General features: G+C 31.3%; 1 protein-coding gene across 1 annotated transcript in view; it reads right to left on the bottom strand.

The window, feature by feature from the left end:
* Positions 1–17,684, bottom strand: part of LOC149741738 (dynein axonemal heavy chain 2-like) — a 45,932-nt gene that overhangs the window by 17,848 nt on the left and 10,400 nt on the right. The window contains exons 21-51 of the mRNA XM_089890655.1: positions 17,406–17,598; positions 16,890–17,090; positions 16,550–16,706; positions 15,922–16,154; positions 15,346–15,472; positions 15,014–15,154; positions 14,697–14,825; positions 14,005–14,136; positions 13,819–13,895; positions 12,961–13,147; positions 12,507–12,645; positions 11,819–11,979; positions 11,393–11,537; positions 10,716–10,852; positions 10,312–10,422; positions 9,757–9,945; positions 8,870–9,012; positions 8,420–8,570; positions 7,884–8,064; positions 7,196–7,323; positions 6,375–6,527; positions 6,012–6,137; positions 5,196–5,414; positions 4,203–4,457; positions 3,729–3,866; positions 3,370–3,528; positions 2,536–2,688; positions 2,128–2,219; positions 1,504–1,702; positions 678–902; positions 353–457 (exon numbers count right to left, since the gene is read on the bottom strand). Coding sequence (XP_089746781.1) covers positions 353–457; positions 678–902; positions 1,504–1,702; positions 2,128–2,219; positions 2,536–2,688; positions 3,370–3,528; positions 3,729–3,866; positions 4,203–4,457; positions 5,196–5,414; positions 6,012–6,137; positions 6,375–6,527; positions 7,196–7,323; positions 7,884–8,064; positions 8,420–8,570; positions 8,870–9,012; positions 9,757–9,945; positions 10,312–10,422; positions 10,716–10,852; positions 11,393–11,537; positions 11,819–11,979; positions 12,507–12,645; positions 12,961–13,147; positions 13,819–13,895; positions 14,005–14,136; positions 14,697–14,825; positions 15,014–15,154; positions 15,346–15,472; positions 15,922–16,154; positions 16,550–16,706; positions 16,890–17,090; positions 17,406–17,598 — 4,886 coding nt within the window. The remainder of the gene's footprint in view (positions 1–352; positions 458–677; positions 903–1,503; positions 1,703–2,127; positions 2,220–2,535; positions 2,689–3,369; positions 3,529–3,728; positions 3,867–4,202; positions 4,458–5,195; positions 5,415–6,011; positions 6,138–6,374; positions 6,528–7,195; positions 7,324–7,883; positions 8,065–8,419; positions 8,571–8,869; positions 9,013–9,756; positions 9,946–10,311; positions 10,423–10,715; positions 10,853–11,392; positions 11,538–11,818; positions 11,980–12,506; positions 12,646–12,960; positions 13,148–13,818; positions 13,896–14,004; positions 14,137–14,696; positions 14,826–15,013; positions 15,155–15,345; positions 15,473–15,921; positions 16,155–16,549; positions 16,707–16,889; positions 17,091–17,405; positions 17,599–17,684) is intronic.

The following is a 17,684-nucleotide window of genomic DNA, read 5'->3' on the forward strand; positions in this document are numbered from 1 at the left end:
TTAGAAATATAATTAATATGTTGGGATTTTTTAAAAAACTTGTTTTAATTAATAAACTACCGCTAACTTTTGGGTTACTTTGTATTGGGTGTAACAGCCATACTCTACAACTGACCAAAAATAAAAAGAAGACGAAACTTAACAAAAAGTAGCAGTGGGAAGGGCATAACTTGGATATTTAAAGAACCTATTCGCATATGGATTCTACAACTATAGATCCAACAAACAAAAAAATAATTTTCAGACTAATTAATCATAGAAATATAGAACTGTGATTAAATTGCTTTGCAACTTCACCAGTTTTACAAAATAAATCTTTTTATGATTGTTTTAAAAAAACATAAAATCTTACACTTGGAAAAGTCATGTTGATCAAGTTGAATCTGGTTTGAAGTCGTTGTGAAATAACTTGTCTACCTCCACCCGGTGGTCCCATATCACAGAGCAAGTACATATCCTTATAAAATAAAAAAAATATTATTAATTTGTTTAATGTTCAAAAGCATCTCAACCTATTTCAAAACCAGCAAAATAAAGAATTTTAAAAATAAAGAACATTTTTATAATAATAAAAACTTTGAGAATAAAGAAAATTTTAATATTAATGAAAACTTTATTATTAGGAAAAATGAAGAAAATTTTAACAACGAAAATTTTAATAATAAAAGTTATACTACCTTGATATGTTTTGTGATTTGCTTCTGTCTGTCGTACCAGAAACTATAATCAATCCATTGCCTGATTAACTCAAGCGGGGGTTGACTACCAAACGTGTCTTTAGCTGGCATGTTAAAGTCATCCATGAAAGTGATCATCTTTTTACTCCCCACTGGAACGTAAACTCCCTTGGTTCTCTTCTCTACTCGACTCTCAATAATTTCCTGCACGTTGTTTGAAGTTGTCTGGACAAAAAAAAGATTTACGAAATAATTGATCAGAGAAATTACGAATAAAACTTGCTTTATCCTCTCGTGACCAAAAATGACAGTCGTTATAACGCAAGTGTTCTGTTTCATACACATTCTGCCAGCTTACTAGTTACCACAAATGTGACTTAATTAATTTTTTCAGGGATATTTTTTATGTATGGCTGATAATTTGGACAACCGATTAGTGACCACTGGGTTGAAGCAATTGTCGTTAAGTGTCTTGCCCAAAGAAACATAATGGTAGCAGCAACGAGGCCCACAATGGTAGCAGCAACGAGCTTTGAACCCATTACCTCTGGGTTAGCAGCATGCTTGCTAGTGAATTGTGCAATGGTGCCGGACAATGTATTTTAGATAATAATAAAACAGGGCCCCAAGAGTTAGTGTTGTCATTTTTGAATCAAAGATGCAGAGTTAAAGGCTTAATACTATTACTATTATGAGCATGTTGTCCATGAGCATCATTTAACAGTAAGTGTTCCCACATAAATTTGTCGAAATTATCAGACATCATATTGTAATTTATTACACCTATTTCTTTTATTAGTTGATTTAGTTCACACAATATTTTTACCTGTGACGACATATTTATGGTGAGAGTGATGTATTTTGTTGCATCCAATTTAGACAAAACATTCTGAGCTGTAGATGTTTTCCCTGTACCCACAGGACCAACCAGTAGCACAGGGAATCCTTTCATTATGAGGGAGGTGACGAGAAAATCGTAACGAACCGTGTCAACAGTGGGAACCATGATGCGATAGAATGGAGCACTAATAATAATATTAACAACTTGAACTTTTTTAATTTTTTAAAAATATTTTAACTAGTTAAGGACCAGGTTTTTTGATATAATAATAATAACTTTATTTGTCTCTTAAATTACGGTTGCGAAGATTAAAACATATTTTAAACGAAAAGACAGGATATAGCAACAAAATAACAGTTGTTAAAACTTGCTTACAGTTAAAAATATATTTACATTTAATTGGAAAAAAATAAGCGTGGTTGCTACACCTAATGGTTAAGATTTAAAAATAAATGTTTTAGTTTTGTTTAATGAGGCTAATCTGAAAATAAGACTACAAAAACACTAAAAATGTTTTCTTTTGTAGATATTATGAAGAATACACTAAACAATTTGATTCTTCACTTTTTTTGCAAGTAATATTCTATCATATTTGGAAAGTAAACTTACTTAGGTGGATATCTCCATCCTTTTTGAAGTTTTTCTTCAAAGTTCACCCATGTTCTTGATTTTGGATCCACATAATATTCATACACCGTGTCCTGGATTCATAAACATAAATCATCCAAGTAAATGTTAAAATTAAAAACAACATTTTTGTTTTTTACCCAAAGATATTTATTTTGAGTTTTTAATTTTATTATTAAAACAAGCCAAGTTAAAAATACTTAACATGTAATATTTTAGTGTGTTACATTCATTTTAATCTTCATATTTTTTGGATACATGAAAGCTGCTGGTTAGCACCAGCAAACACATTTTGTGTGTAAACCTGATTGATTTTTCCACAAACCGACAAACAACACTATGTACTATGTACAAATATTGTAGATGCATACCAGTCACAAACACCCTTACCTTGTTAGGAAAACTTCCATCAATCTCCCGAAGATAATTATCGACTTTCCTCCTTCCATCTTCATCCACAGCTGCTCCCACAGTCCAGATGAGGGAGAAGAGGAACCAAAGTTCCACCATCCTCGGGAAGTTCTCACTATCACCAGGATTTACCTGAAAAATTAAGGGTATTGTTAAAAAAGTAGATGTTACAATTTATTATTAAAAAAAATTATAAAGTAGATGTTACAGTTTGTTATTAAAAAGTAATAAGGTGGATATTAAGATTATTATAAATAAGATTACATAAATTAATTGTAGTTAAAGCTGAAAGACTTACATGGTAAACTAAATAATTTGACATTTTAGCACTTTCTTTATTATCGTTAAAACTTTAAATTTATATCCATGTTACCCTGTTCTTTTGTTATTTTGTATTTAAATGTTTAAATACTGTCCAACTAATAAATTTAAAAAAAAAATCAACAATTGTTCTTTTGTGTTGTCACCAAAAGTAAGGCATTTTTTTTTCTTTTACATTAACTGCTTCACAGATAATCAAAAATATGTTTTAAACAACGTTTTACGTGGTATAAAAAGTACTTTCTGTTGTGGGTAATCCATAAATAATATGTAGTTATAAAGGTAGTAAAATATCATATATGAAATAGCAATAGTTATAAAATCCGAACTGTATGTAATAAGTTAATAACAATAAATAATAACAACTTTATTTGTCTCTTTGATCACTGTAAGAAAGATTTAAAGATATAACTTAAAAAAAGACAGGATACAAATAAAATCATAATGAAATTTGATGTAATTCTTAAAAAAAAGGAAAAGTTTTATACTTACACCATTTTCCGCAGTTGCAAGTGTGTCAAACAAGTTACATAGAGATCTTATTCCATTCAGCTCAGGTAGTGGAACAGGTTCTTTACAATTGTGTTTCTTAAACTCAAGCACTTTATCTATATACTTGACAATTAATTCTTGCAAGATTGGAACAATATCCTGCAACAAAACGAAATATAAAAGAAATAATAATTATAAATTGTAAATAAATGTTTTAAAAAGCTTTTTAAACTTATTCAATGTTGTTCATTTTCAAAAATAGTTATTTATTAAACTCTACATTTGTAGTGAAACTTTACTAAAAAAAAAACAACAAAAACTAAAAAAAGTAAAAAAAAATAAAATAAAAGTAAACAAACCTTGGATTTTTGTTGTAGCCACGACGCAATGAATGGTTTGTATCCAAGATCAACATAATCAAAGTAGACCATACCACATCTACTAACAGTGGCTGGTGATGCAACTGATAAATCACCAACTTCGAATAGAAGAGACACCTTTTATATAAAAAAAGAAAATAATTTTAGACACATTTTATAATTTTTTTTTAATCTTTTATAACAACATTTTTTATAATTTTTTAGGAAGAAAATCTAAATTGTGTCATGTCTTAACATTGTTTTTATTTCTATTTCAACCTAACATATTTAAATTTTAGTGAAAGTGTCAAATTCTGAGTCAGAACAATTCAATGTATAAAAGAAATAAATAAATAAAAACATTTTTTTGCGTCACCCGAATTTTTTTTTATGGTTATAAAGACATTATCTAATTTGGCTAGGCAGATCAACATGTCTATGACCCATTCAGCAGACTTAATTAAAAACACTAACCTGATCAGGCATGCTCACTCTCTCTCCATTGATCAACGTCAAGACTTTGTTATCGTCCATGACTGAATTCATGCTTTCGATCCACAATGTGTCCACTGGCCCATCAAACACCAACCACTTTTGGTCTGGCTTCTCATCAGCACACGTGTGGCGCATAACACTTGATAAAACACCATCCGTCCATTCATTGGTACTGAGGTCAAATTCTCCATACAGTTCGCCCAGTGATAATGCTTTTGGGTTGATTGGAAAATCCTGTAAAGGTATTTACTTATTTTTTTGTGAAAGTATTTATCTAGAGTAGGGTAGGGGAAGATGAGACACCTTCCATTCTGTTTTTTGTACCCTTTGGTAGCAAACAAAAAACATTTAAAAAATTAAAAAAAAACTATAACCTACGACACCCATAGACTGTAGTTAATTGTTAAAAACAGTAAATATTGTCAATGGTTCATATCTTTTTTGTTTAAAAAGGTTAAGTTACTATGTATTAATGCATTGAATTTGTTACCATTTGAAGCATGCTGTTTTAAATTAAACAATAGGAATTTTGATATTAGTTTGTATTAAATAAAATCAACATTGTTAATTTGTCTTTTTTGGGAACACTATTCTTTATTATCAGCACATAAATACTGATTATAAAATAACATATGCAACCATATTTTACCACAGTTATATAAGTGGGCATAAATGTCTTAATTAACCACAAATAAAACTTTACAAAATATATATATAGTGGGGTGGGGGAAGATGGGACACCTTTTCATTTTGTTTTCTCTTTCCATTCGGAAGTAAACAAAGAACATTCAAAGAATTATGAAACCGTATCCTTACGACTTCCACAGACCATTGTTAATTCTTTAAAACACGATCAGGCTATTTGGAAATTATGTGTTAACGGTGTCCCATCTTCCCCCATCTTACTATATATATATATATTAAAAACATAATGATTTGCAAAATTAACTAAAAACTCAGAAATCCACCAACCTTGACGAGAGTAAATCCAGAAGCTCCATTCTTTTTCATTCTCGTTAAAGCAGCTTGTAGCATTCGCCATGTGACCGATTTACCGGCCCCTGATTGGCCAACGATCATGACGGAGTGACGTGAGTTTTTGGTCTCAAAAAGTTGAATCACTTTACTTATGATATGAGGATCTTTCTGTAGTTTGTGCTCTAAGATCACTTTGTTGATAGTTTCAATTAGCTGGATGGGAATTTAAATATTTATTACAGATTATTATGATAAGTAAACCTCTACATTTCCAATGTCCGTAAACAGACACATAAAAATAAAAATTCAAACAAAACATAATCATACACAAAGTTACGCGGTAATTAGCTGGATTGAGGTTTAAATTAATTATTGCATATTTATTATGACTTTAACAAAAACAATAGAAAGCAAGTATGCAAATTATGATAAGTAATAAAGCATGCATACAATAATGTATATTTATTGTTTTATGTTTGAATATTAAAAACAAGAGTAATAAGAATCATTTACCCTCCACATTTTCATTGTCCGTAAACTGACACGGAACAATAAAAAACAAAACACAGTCATACCCAAAGTTACGCGGTAACGTGTATGTGGGCACTAGGTCCATAAAACAAAACAACTGTGTTGCCTTTAAAAGTAACCCCCCTCCCCACACGAGAAGGCTAAATAAGTGGTATTCATATAATTCACACCGCAGAGAAACTCCTATTTTTAGTCATAAACTTAGGTTTTTAGTCATTTGCTTATATTTTTAGTCATAAACTTAGGTTTTTAGACATTTGCTTATATTTTTAGTCATACCTTGCCGTAATCAAAAGTGGGTGCTTCTACACCGGGGAATAAATCTCCCACAATGCCGTTAAACAAAGGAAGATCGACAGCCGTCAGTTTTGCGTTGTTCATATCTTTCATGGCAAGAAGTAGAATCTAATTACAACAGTAACATATGTTAATAATAGAAATAAGTTATAATTACATAAAAATTTCCCTAAACAGAATCTTTATACCACCAAACCTATTAAAACAATTTTTTAAAAAATGCCAACCATTAAATTTATCAATATAAATTTCTGAAAATGAAAAAAAAGAAAAAAGAATTAATAAAATTTATTTTTATTTGGCCAAGGTGTTCTAGCTTCAACAAAACCCAGTAAAACATCTGACCTCCTCATCGGACATATCCGGATTTGCTCTCTTCTTCCTCCCAGCATATCGGAGGACTGACACAAGAGCACGAAGTCCGAAATCATAGTGATCTTGCTTTGATAGTTGTTGAATTGCAAGCGAATACAAGGTGTAGACTTTCTTTGCAAGTGGCTAAGAAGATGAGAAAAATTATAAAATCGAAAATAACAAAATACACAGTAGTAACTACTAACTAGCTGTATATGAAATTTATTAAATTTTTAGAATAAATCCAAAAACGATTTTCTGCCATTTTAATGCGGTTTGTTGTTTAATGTAACTAAACAAATGTAACTTATCTTAACCTCACATGGCCGGAAAACGACATTCATTATAAAAAAGATGTTTATACACCTCGTGCCATCTTGCGATTTTCCAAGCATGCTTCTTTGTGGGTGATTATTTTTGGGGGATTTTTTTACTTTTTTGTATGTATGGCTGATAATTTGTACAACACATTCGTGAACACTGGGTTGGAGCAATTGTCGTTAATTGTCTTGCCCCAGGACAATTAGGCCAATAGTAACAATGACGAGCCTTGTTATTCTAAGTACTGGGCATATTATATAGTAGGGTGGGAAGATTGGACACTTTTTTATTCTATTTTCTCATCCCTATTGGTAGTAAACAAAGAAAATTTAAAAAAATTTAAAACTGTATCCTTACGACTTCCAGAGACTGGTTTTACTTGTTTAAAACACGGTCCGGATTTAGATAATATGCGCTAAAGGTATCCTATCTTCCCCCACCCTACTTTACGTTAATCGAAGTTTTAACCAAGAGTTGGAAAATCTTAATACCCTGCAGTTTCCAAATCCTTCACCAAATAAGATGATTTCTGAAATGAGATTTGAGTCGGGCACCACCATGGCTATTGGTCGGAACATGGATTTCAAGTTGTCTGGTAACTCAGTACGACCAGCATATCCTAGTGTGAAAACACATTGAGAAAATTGTTGCGTAAAAAAATGCAAATGAAACGTGGGGATTGTACTGCATTGAAGTATATTTTATGCTGTTGCCGCATCAGGGCAATATATTTAAGAAAGGTGATCTTGTAGCAAACAATTGATGTAAAGTTTTTATAACTTGAAAATAATTCAACATAAATGGCTTGTTTGTCTACTAGGTGTAGCGACCACACTTATTTTCTTTCAACTAAATGTAAATATGTTTTTAATTGTAAGCATGTTTTAACAACTGTTGTTTTGTCCCTATATCCTGTCTTCTCGTTTATCGTAATCGAAGGGACCAATAAAGTTATTTTTATTAAGTTTTATAACCTAAAAGTTTTATCTGTTAAATGACAAGCTTTCATCAGGGTATAAACTTTAACCTTACATGTGTTACTTGACAAAAAACCTGCTCTTAAAAAAAGTATTAGAAAAACACTTTAAGAAAAACGTGATCAAGGGCTTCATAATAATATAGTGCAGATGTATGAAAACAATGATTAGTTTTTAGCCATAAGTAAATACAGTTGCTAACCTGGGTTCATTGTAATAAAAATGCCGCACGACCAAATCAAGTTAATTTCTCTTCCTTCAAACACAAACCGTGATTGTCCGGTTGATAAAGCTGACAATATTGATAGAATTTGTTGCGCAACAACTGACAACACTTCAATGTTGATTCTGTTGAACTCATCAAAACAACCCCATGCTCCTGTCTGGCAGCGGGAAAGAAGTTTTTACAAATATGAAAAGTAACTGAGTAGCGAAGCAAATATAAATCATACATTTAAAGTAAAATAATAAAAATAGCGGAAATGAACGATGTAATTAAATTGTGTGAATCAATAATACTTATTTTACATTGTCTGGTGGGAAAACTGTAGCTCAAAACACCGTGGCTTCTTGTGTGCTCTGTACTTTAAATTCACTATTCTCATTCGATAAAAAAAAAATAACATAACATCAATAATACTTATTTTACACTACAGTGTTGGAAAACTCCAGCTTAAAACACAGGTAACCTACTATGTGCTCTGTATGTAACATTAAAAGAACTCATTATATGTTCACCTGTGCAAGACCACTGTACATTCTCCCCATGCTCTTGTAGTCCAGACCTTCGGAGCAATTAACCACAATGACATACATTCCAAGCGCTTTCCCCAAATCTTTAACTGTCTCAGTTTTCCCTGTACCTGCAGGGCCTTTAGGGCTTCCACCTCTGCAATCAAATATTTCAATTTTATTTTAAGGTATAGCAAATGGATTATTAGTTATATTAAAAAGAAATGTTACTTTATGGGTAACTAGTTTTTTTTTTCATTTTGTTTATGTTTGGCTGATAATTTGGACAACCCATTAGTGACCACTGGGTTGGAGTAATTCCTGTTAGGCGTCTTGTGCAAGGACCCATAATAAATAAATAAAACCCCATTAGTTCCAAACAAACAAAAGTGATAACGTTAAATATACAGGTCGTAAATCGAAATAACAATAGAAATGAGCAGCACACACAAACACCTGTGCAAATGTAATGCAGTGGTTAAAGTAACGTAACATCGATCAGTGAGTGGAGTAATTACGAGTCGACCAGAGTTACCGAGATATTCGTAACCGTATTGAAACTGGGTGTTGGTTTGTCTTACAACACAATCATCTATATCCTGTAAACAAATTGTTGTGTTTTGAACTGTTTTTTGATATATCTATAATAATTCCTTAGTTTAATATGTAATCCATAAAAAAGTGGAAAAATAAACTTAATAATAAAGTGAACTTAATAATAATAAAATACAACATAATCATCTATATCCTCTAAGTAAAGTGTTGTGTTTAAAACTGTTTTTTTTATAAATCTATAATAATTCTTTCGTTTAAAATGTAATCCATAAAATAAGTGGAAAAGAATAAACCTAATAAAATAACCTCAATAATACTAAGGGTACAATAATACAAACTGGAAAGTTTATATTTAAAAAAACCAAATCTTTATTTATTACATCAATATTTATTTTAATTATTTCTCATTGCATATTTAATAAATGTTAAGATTAGGCCATACTATCTGAAAAATTAGAGGTACCTATATTTTATCTATACCTTTAGATAAAAAATTCACTGTAGTAACAACAATTGATATTTATGTTAACTACCCCATATGCACAGCTATCTATACATTTATATCATAACATAATTTTTATTTATCTTTTTAAAAACTATAGTGAAGATCATACCATTTAAAGAACAAAGAGAAAGGAATCAACAGCAAAACAACAGTTGGTAAAACATGCTATGAATAAACAGTGTGGAAAAAAGTGCGAGTTAAAAAACATGGCCGTTGCACCCAACATATTCACACTACGTTATTAAAAATAAAGTAAAACAAGTTATTATATTGCGCAGTATACCTTGTCCCAATACACACGAAGTTGTTGCAACCATTCAAACGCAGTGACGTCATTAGTTCCAGTTTTTATCAACTTATCGATGACATCACGAGCGTGAACCTCTATGGTTACCAAAGCAACAACTTTCAATCGTTGGTTTTTGTTCAAATTTCCTCTGACGGCTTCAGAGTATTTGTTCAACATAGAGACCTTATAAAATAATAATTATAACCCATTTTTTGAGAATTCATTATGCATTTTGTGATTAAAAGGAAAATTAAGGAAAATTATACTTTAAACCAGTGTTGGAAACATAGGCTTTCTCAGCGCATAACACTTTTTTGTAGACTCTCTACAAGAAGCTTTGGCGAAATGCATAGGCTTATAAAGTAAGTGTTAGGAAAATACCCATTTTGGTATCTATTTACACGTAATATAAGATATTAGCAGCTTCAAATGTATGTATTATTCTATTTTACAGAATTTTTAAAGAGCTTTACAATCGGGCAGTCTTTTACAGTTCACCAGTTAAAAAAACTACACAAACAGTTTTTAAAATTACAAATGGTAGTTAACCTGTTTCTTTTTCACACTCTTAAGAGCTTTCTTGTCTCCCCTCTCTTTACATGTAATTAAAGCTTTAATACAATCAGCTGTCCATTGAATTTGACTTGCTGTGATCACAGGCTGCATAGGAAAAATAGGAACACAAGTTTAAGTACAAAATACATAGTCTGTGGGGTAAGATGGGACACCTTTAGCACATATTGTCCAAATATCCTAAGCGTGTTTTAAACAATTTACAACGTTTTATGGGAGTCGTGAGGTCACGGTTTTATAATTCTTCAAAGGTTCTTTGTTTACTACCAAATGGGATGAGAAAATTAGAATAAAAAGGTGTCCCATCTCCCACCACCATACTATATTTACATATCCTACTTTGGTTCATAGCAATATTGTCAGGTTGCAATAACTCCTACCTGTCCCGGCCACTCTTTGATCCATTTATCTCTCTTACTGATCATCTTCTTCAAAGAAAGCCTTGTTTGTTTAAGAACCTCCTTTAATGTCCACCTCATGGTTTGTTCAACATCGCACAACCATGCCTCCACTGGACCTGAGGATTATCACTACATGATTGCTTTTGTTTTAGGGTTTAGTTATTGTAAATTTGTAGAAAACTGACAAAACTATCATAGGCTTTAATATACAAACTCCAAATTACTGTTGTTTTTAAATGCAAACTCCAAATTACTGTTGTTTTACTTGAAAATAAACTAAATGTTGCACTACAGTAATGTTTCTACATACCTAAATATTTATTTTTCCATTTGTGCATGTGGATAAAAAGAATAATTTTTTCTATTTTGTTTTTATACTTTACATACACTTTTGTTTCTATTAGAAGTTTAACCTAACTAAAATAGATGACTTGTTTGTCTGCTAGGTGTAGCGAACTCGCTTATTTTCTTTCAATTAAATGTAAATATGTTTTTAACAGTAAGCGTGTTTTAAAAATTGTTGTTTTGTCCCTATATTCTGTATTTCAATTAAAATATTTCTAAATCTTTGCTACCGTAATCGAAGAAACAAATCAAAGTTATTATTATTGCATTAATAATAATCTTTCCAATTGTGCATGTGGATATAAATTTACCTTCTAAAATAACTGGATTCCCAAATTCGACATATTCTCCTTCACACGAATACATCCCCGATGCCTCCATCTTATTCCCGTGCCCAACCTTCTTCATCAACAGTGACTTGATGTTATCAAAACATTTCTTCAAGTGAGGTTGAACCTGAGAGGAAAAGCATAAAATTTGAAATATTTTAGGAAGTGTGAAAACAAGTGAAGTAATTTAGTAAAACATTTTTGAGAAAAAATTAATCACAAGAAACAGAACGGACCGCATAAAATAAATTGAAAAAATTAGTTCAAAAAATGGACTTTTCCTAATACTGTATAACATAAATGGTTGTTTATACATGCCACATATCATGGTAATAACACCTACGCTTTACTATAAACCAGGTAATATTTCAAAAAAATGATCAAAAAACAAATTATGCACAATCTTACAGCTTCTGGATTCCTAGATTGGCCAAGAATTTCAAGCAAATCGTCGTTTGAAAGAAAATAAAATCGCGGAAATATTTGTCTCTTTGTCTCAAGGTACATATCAAGGGATTTCTGAATCTCTTCAAGTTTGGTGTTCATGTCATTGAGGACCTCAAGTAAACCTAATATCCAAGAAAACAGATAATGTTACAACTGGATATTTCCAGGTTTCACTTACAATTAATTATTTGAAATCCTAGGACTTAACAAATATTATAAAAACCTATTGACCCTCTAGTAGTAAAACGACTGAAAGTAATTTTTATTATTAAATAGTGTGTGTTGTGCCTTCATACACTTTGTGCTTAATTAAAAGTTAACAAGCTTGCAAAAAAAAGGTTTTTATCTGTATGACTGGCAATTTTAGACAATAAAGACATGCATGTCTACAGCATTAACAGAAGTTAGTTTGAACCAGTTACACTACGGCTATGTTGCTCTAGCGACAGTGGCAGTGCTAAGGGCTGGTTATGTCAAAAAATTTCCTTACGACCTACACCTCACTACTTCATTTACATAAATATTTTGCTTTTAAATACTGTTTTCACCATTGAAATATTTATCAGCATTGTTAATGAAATCTAAATTACATTTTGATAAAAAAATGTGTGAAAGTATGATAATATAGTTTTTAGTTGATTATAGCAACCTGGATGGTGCGTTCCTCTCTTGGCGTTGTTATCTTTGTTTAACCTCGTCATGATCACCTTCCACTTACTATTAATATCGTCAAACTCAGCTGATTCACGAGGAAGTTGTTTACGAATATCCTCACCGAGGAAAATATTCTGAAATTTGTTTCTTAAATTACTATTTCAAATCAGCAATTATTACAACTAATTAAATAATATATATATATAATATAACCCGCAGAATTAACATGATACGAATTGTTTTGCAGCCCGTGAAGTAATAAACTTAGAACTACCAAGGTATTGCCCGATATTACACCCGCGAATAAGGTCCAACTATTGCATTACCATGCATCTGAACTAAATTATGTTTGCGTGTCGCACTCCCATGTAAATTCAAACTCTATGCCAATGTATAAACATACAAATAAATAAACTACATGAAAATAATCCACAGCCAATAAAAGTCACCTCAAGGTACATCCACTGTCGTTGTACAGTGAGTATCATCTCGATACACTCAAGTATAAGTGACAAGGCTCGCTCCCACGTATCAACAACTTTTTCGAAAGCTTTCACAAAGCGCGACGCCTTCATTGTTGATAGTGTCACCTGGTGATCTTCAAGTTGAAGGAAAATTTCATCCGTTCCACGCAGTCTGTGGGAAGATGATGTTATAATAATAATAATAATAACTTTCTTTGTCTCCCTCGATTACGGTAACGAAGATTTGGAAATATTTTAACTAAAGAAAAGGGTATAGCGACAGAACAACAGTTGTTAAAACACGCTTATAGTTAAAAACATATTTACATTTAGTTAAAAGAAAATAAACGTGGTCGCCACACCTAGCGTAAAAACAAGGCATTTATGTTTAATTATTATCAAGCTAAACTTCTAATAAAAACAAACTGTGCATAAAGACACAACTCGTACAATGGATGTCTTAGAGCAGTAAGTAATGGCAATCTGTTTTTCATATGTGAGGATACAAGGAAGAATTTTAACAACATAGTTTTATTAAGCAAAATATTTGGCTCCATAAACCTCGCGCATGCTTGACAGGTATGAGTTACTTTGCAAGTGAATTGTTACATTTGCTGCATCATTTTCTGTATAGCTGACAATTTGGTCGGCCCATTTGTCTCCACTCAGTTGGAGCAACTAATGTTAAGTATCTTGCCCAAAGTTATGGATAAATATTAAATCAATAAGAATTTAATATTTCCCCAACAATATGATTAAAATTGTTCAGCCATACTCTTGTATTTGTAATTTTTTTTTGTTACTTAGATGATACACTTACTTGAAATTAATAGACAGACTTACTTGAAATGACCTTTATCTTTGTAGGTGGTAATATCAAGAGTGACGTCTCTCCAAATATTTTCAATGCCAGCGAGTGTCTAAAATGTAAGTTTCAAACACATTTGTAACAAACACATTTAAATAACATTAACAAAACCAGATGATTGTTCTGCAACACAAAGAAAAATAGTTGACCACCATGTTTACCTCTTCAATAGCAAGCTCCTTGCTTGCTGCTCCTGAAATCTCAGCAACTTTTTCAGCAAAAGCATCCAATCCAAGATCAATGATTCGTTCCAATGTAAACGTCTCACTTAGATGATCAAACGGACGTTGAACCTGATGTGAATTAATAGAAATTTTAATAATGCCTTAAAATTAGACTTCAAAGGGTGTTGTATACGCATTTCCGGAAACTACAAAACTGGGCTCAAAAAATGCATCAACCAATCAAATAACCTGTGCTAGTCATGTAATAAAATAATATTTCAGATGACGCCATCATAACATTATGGTATGATATGTGCAGCATATTTGGTGCCTGAACTTGATGTGAATTAATACAGTTCTTATTTTCCCCATAAAATTAGACTCCAAAATACCAGGTACATAGTAAGTGATAATTTAAACTTTGATAGAATATGTGTTATTTTGAAGCATGTAAACATAGAATATGTGTTATTTTAAATAGAGAGAATATGTGTTACAGATGGAATATGTGTTATTTTAAAGCATGTTACAGGAATTCAGGGAATTTATAATCAGAAAAAAAGATATTAGTCCCAATGACCTATTTATACCATAACTTGCCAAGACTATATTTCTTATTATTGCTAAAAACAAATTGCATACTATAGCCAAAGTATAAAATTGTAAATATCAAATATAGGAATACTGACTTCAGTTTTAATTTGACTCCAATGTCTTTCTCTCATTGCATCGTTCTTTAGATCAGTAATAAGAGGCATTGTTCGTTTAAACTGATCAATCCTGTGTTTTGAATGTTCAACTATTTCCCATTCCTTATCCTGGAAAATTAAAAATTATTTATTTAACAAACAGTTATTTATTTAATTTAATTTAATTTAAAGTAAACTTTGGTATATATAATTTAAAGTAAACTTACAACTTCATACTGACCTACTTTACAAGTTACATACAAAACACACACAACCACAACCACCAATATACAAACACACAAATACGTTAAACAAACCTTCAGTTCTCTACTGAGTTTATTGAGTTTTTTGTATAAACTTTGTGCCGTCATTTCCATATCAGTTGTTACAAGATTCTTAAACTGTCCAACCTTCCATTCATCCCATAAGGATTCCCATTGTTTGGTCAAATCCCAAACCTTAACAAATAAAAAATGATACATTTTTATCAGGTGAACAATAACTAAACTTGCATGTCTCATACACTTTTACAAATAAAAGTTTTTAAAAAATCCTAACGTTCCCTAAACAACTGTTGATAGTATGAGTGCATCATATTTTAAAATGTATAAATAACTAATGTTTTAATTTATAAAAACACAACACAAACCTGATCAATATTGTCCAGATCTTTATCAAGGTTAATCAGTTCCTTGGAAGGCTGTTGTTCAATTTTAAACAAACCAAGTCCTCGTCGCAAGGAAACTTCTTCTAATTTAAGATCACCCAGGTTCTTCCTGATAAGTGGGAAATTTTTTAAAGAAAGAAGTGTTTAATTTATAAAGTTAAATAAATCATTACTTTAACTTCATTTTACTTTTGTAAATTGCATAAACTTTAAAACTGTGAGCTTTACTGGTGAATAAATTTTATTAACCGTAAGTATGTTTTAACAAGTGTTGTTTTGCCGCTATATCCTGTCTTTTCAATTAAAATATTTCTAAAACTTCGCTACCCTACCGCAATCGAAGAGACAAATAAAGTTATTATTAAATTGTTATTATTATACCAAAAACCCTATCCTTAAAAAAAAATTTAATAAGTTCAAGAAACACATAACTAGTGAGCTTGTACAGATTTGGTAAAGAACTAGGCAAGAACTACCACTGATACACAAAATGTATGATAGTAGTGACTTACATATGATACTTAAGCAGTCAGAAACTTAACAAAACGAATAACTTACTTGAACTGGGCAATTAGGTCAATCGCATCCGATGATGTGAACTGGCTGCTGAACGGACCTTGTTGAAGAAAATCGGAAGCAAGTCCATTCACTCTCTTCCTAAACTCTTCCGCTTGACTGAGAAGTCCGGTCTTAAACTTCTCTTTGTTCTTCTTTAGCATCACCTCAGAATCAATGATACATTGCTGGAAGTCGATCCATTCTTTGCCCAGGCCATCCAACCTTGTTTGTGTCTATGTAAATAAAATAAGATATGTATTATTATAACTAGAGATTTAAATAAAATGTACGCAATTTATAAAACCAAAACTAACCAGGATTAAACATATATGCGCATATTAAACTATGCGGAAAGCAACAACTTGTAAAAACTTTAATATGCAACATATATAACAGTACACAAAACTTTATATATACCGGGGTGGGGGGAGATGGGACACTTTAAACCCCTAATATCTAAATATCCTGATCGCATTTTAAACAATTACCAACCGTCTATAGGAGTCGTGAGGATATAGTTTTATAATTCTTTGAATGTTCTTTGTTTACTACCAAATGATACAAGAAAAAAGAATAAAAAGGCGTCCCATCTTCCCCCACCCTACTATATAACAGTATGAGTACCAACCTCTTCCTCAATTGCAACTTCATATTTTTCAAGGATTCCAAACTGTTCATGTATTGGTGGGATCCTTTGTTCAGTACCTTGTAACTCACCATGCAGTTTCTCCCATAAACCAAGTCCATCTCCCAACTCATCAAGTGTCTTTGGAACATGGCTTACCCTGGAACACCATAGCACAGTGGACAAATAATAAACAGGTTAGAAACATAAATATAAATTAAAAGAAATAAAATTGAAAAAAAACTTAGTTGCTAGTCATATACACATTTATTTTAAATAAGATTTTGCCAATTCTAATTAAAAAATTATCCTGGTATTAAGTAATGTAATATAAAACACTTACTTTTCTGAGTTTGTTTGTAGGAACTCTGTAAGTTCAGCAAGTCGTTGTGAAGCCATGTCCTTGAGTAAAGTTGTAAACTTATTCTGCCACTCATTGCAATGCGATAACAAAGCAAACTTGAGTGGTGAACAATCAAGGAGAACAAATTCAATATTAAGAACAGTTTCCTCTTTTTGAACGTTGTTGCTTACTTCAGCATATCTTGAATAGAAAGTGGAATTGTTAATTTCCAATTTTTATTAAAGTTAAACTTAACAATTCTATTTAAGAGAATAAATACTCCAGCAACAGAATGGCGATGTATTTACAAAACCAATAGTAAGAATTAGTTGTACACTTATTTTGTATAACTAAACAATAAAAATAAACTAATAAACCTGTTAAAAATGAAATACAGAAATAAAGACATTTCCATAAAAAAAGATGAAACATATTTTTATTCTTCTTTGACCAGGTTTTTTTTTCTGTTACCCAGTTTGTTCTTCATTGAACATACAAACCAACAAATCCTAATACCTTCCAATGTCTGCATCAAAGCTCATGACAGGGGGATTTAGTCTTTGGTATCTTCGGATGAAAGCATCTTTGTTAATTTCCCAGATCTCTTTATAATTATCCCATGTTGTGAGATAACTTTGAAGATGTTTGGAGTTCTCAAACATTCCTTCCTGAATCGTTCTTTGAACTTTTCTCGTCTCTTCATCTTTTTCTAAAAACAAGAAAAAATATGAAAAAAAAGTTTCCAAAAATGAAAAAAAAGGTTTTAAATAGAACAATATTGTTTTAAAGAGATGG

This window comes from Ciona robusta, chromosome 1 (assembly GCF_009617815.1).
Source record: "Ciona robusta chromosome 1, ASM961781v2".
NCBI classification, from domain to species: domain Eukaryota; kingdom Metazoa; phylum Chordata; class Ascidiacea; order Phlebobranchia; family Cionidae; genus Ciona; species Ciona robusta.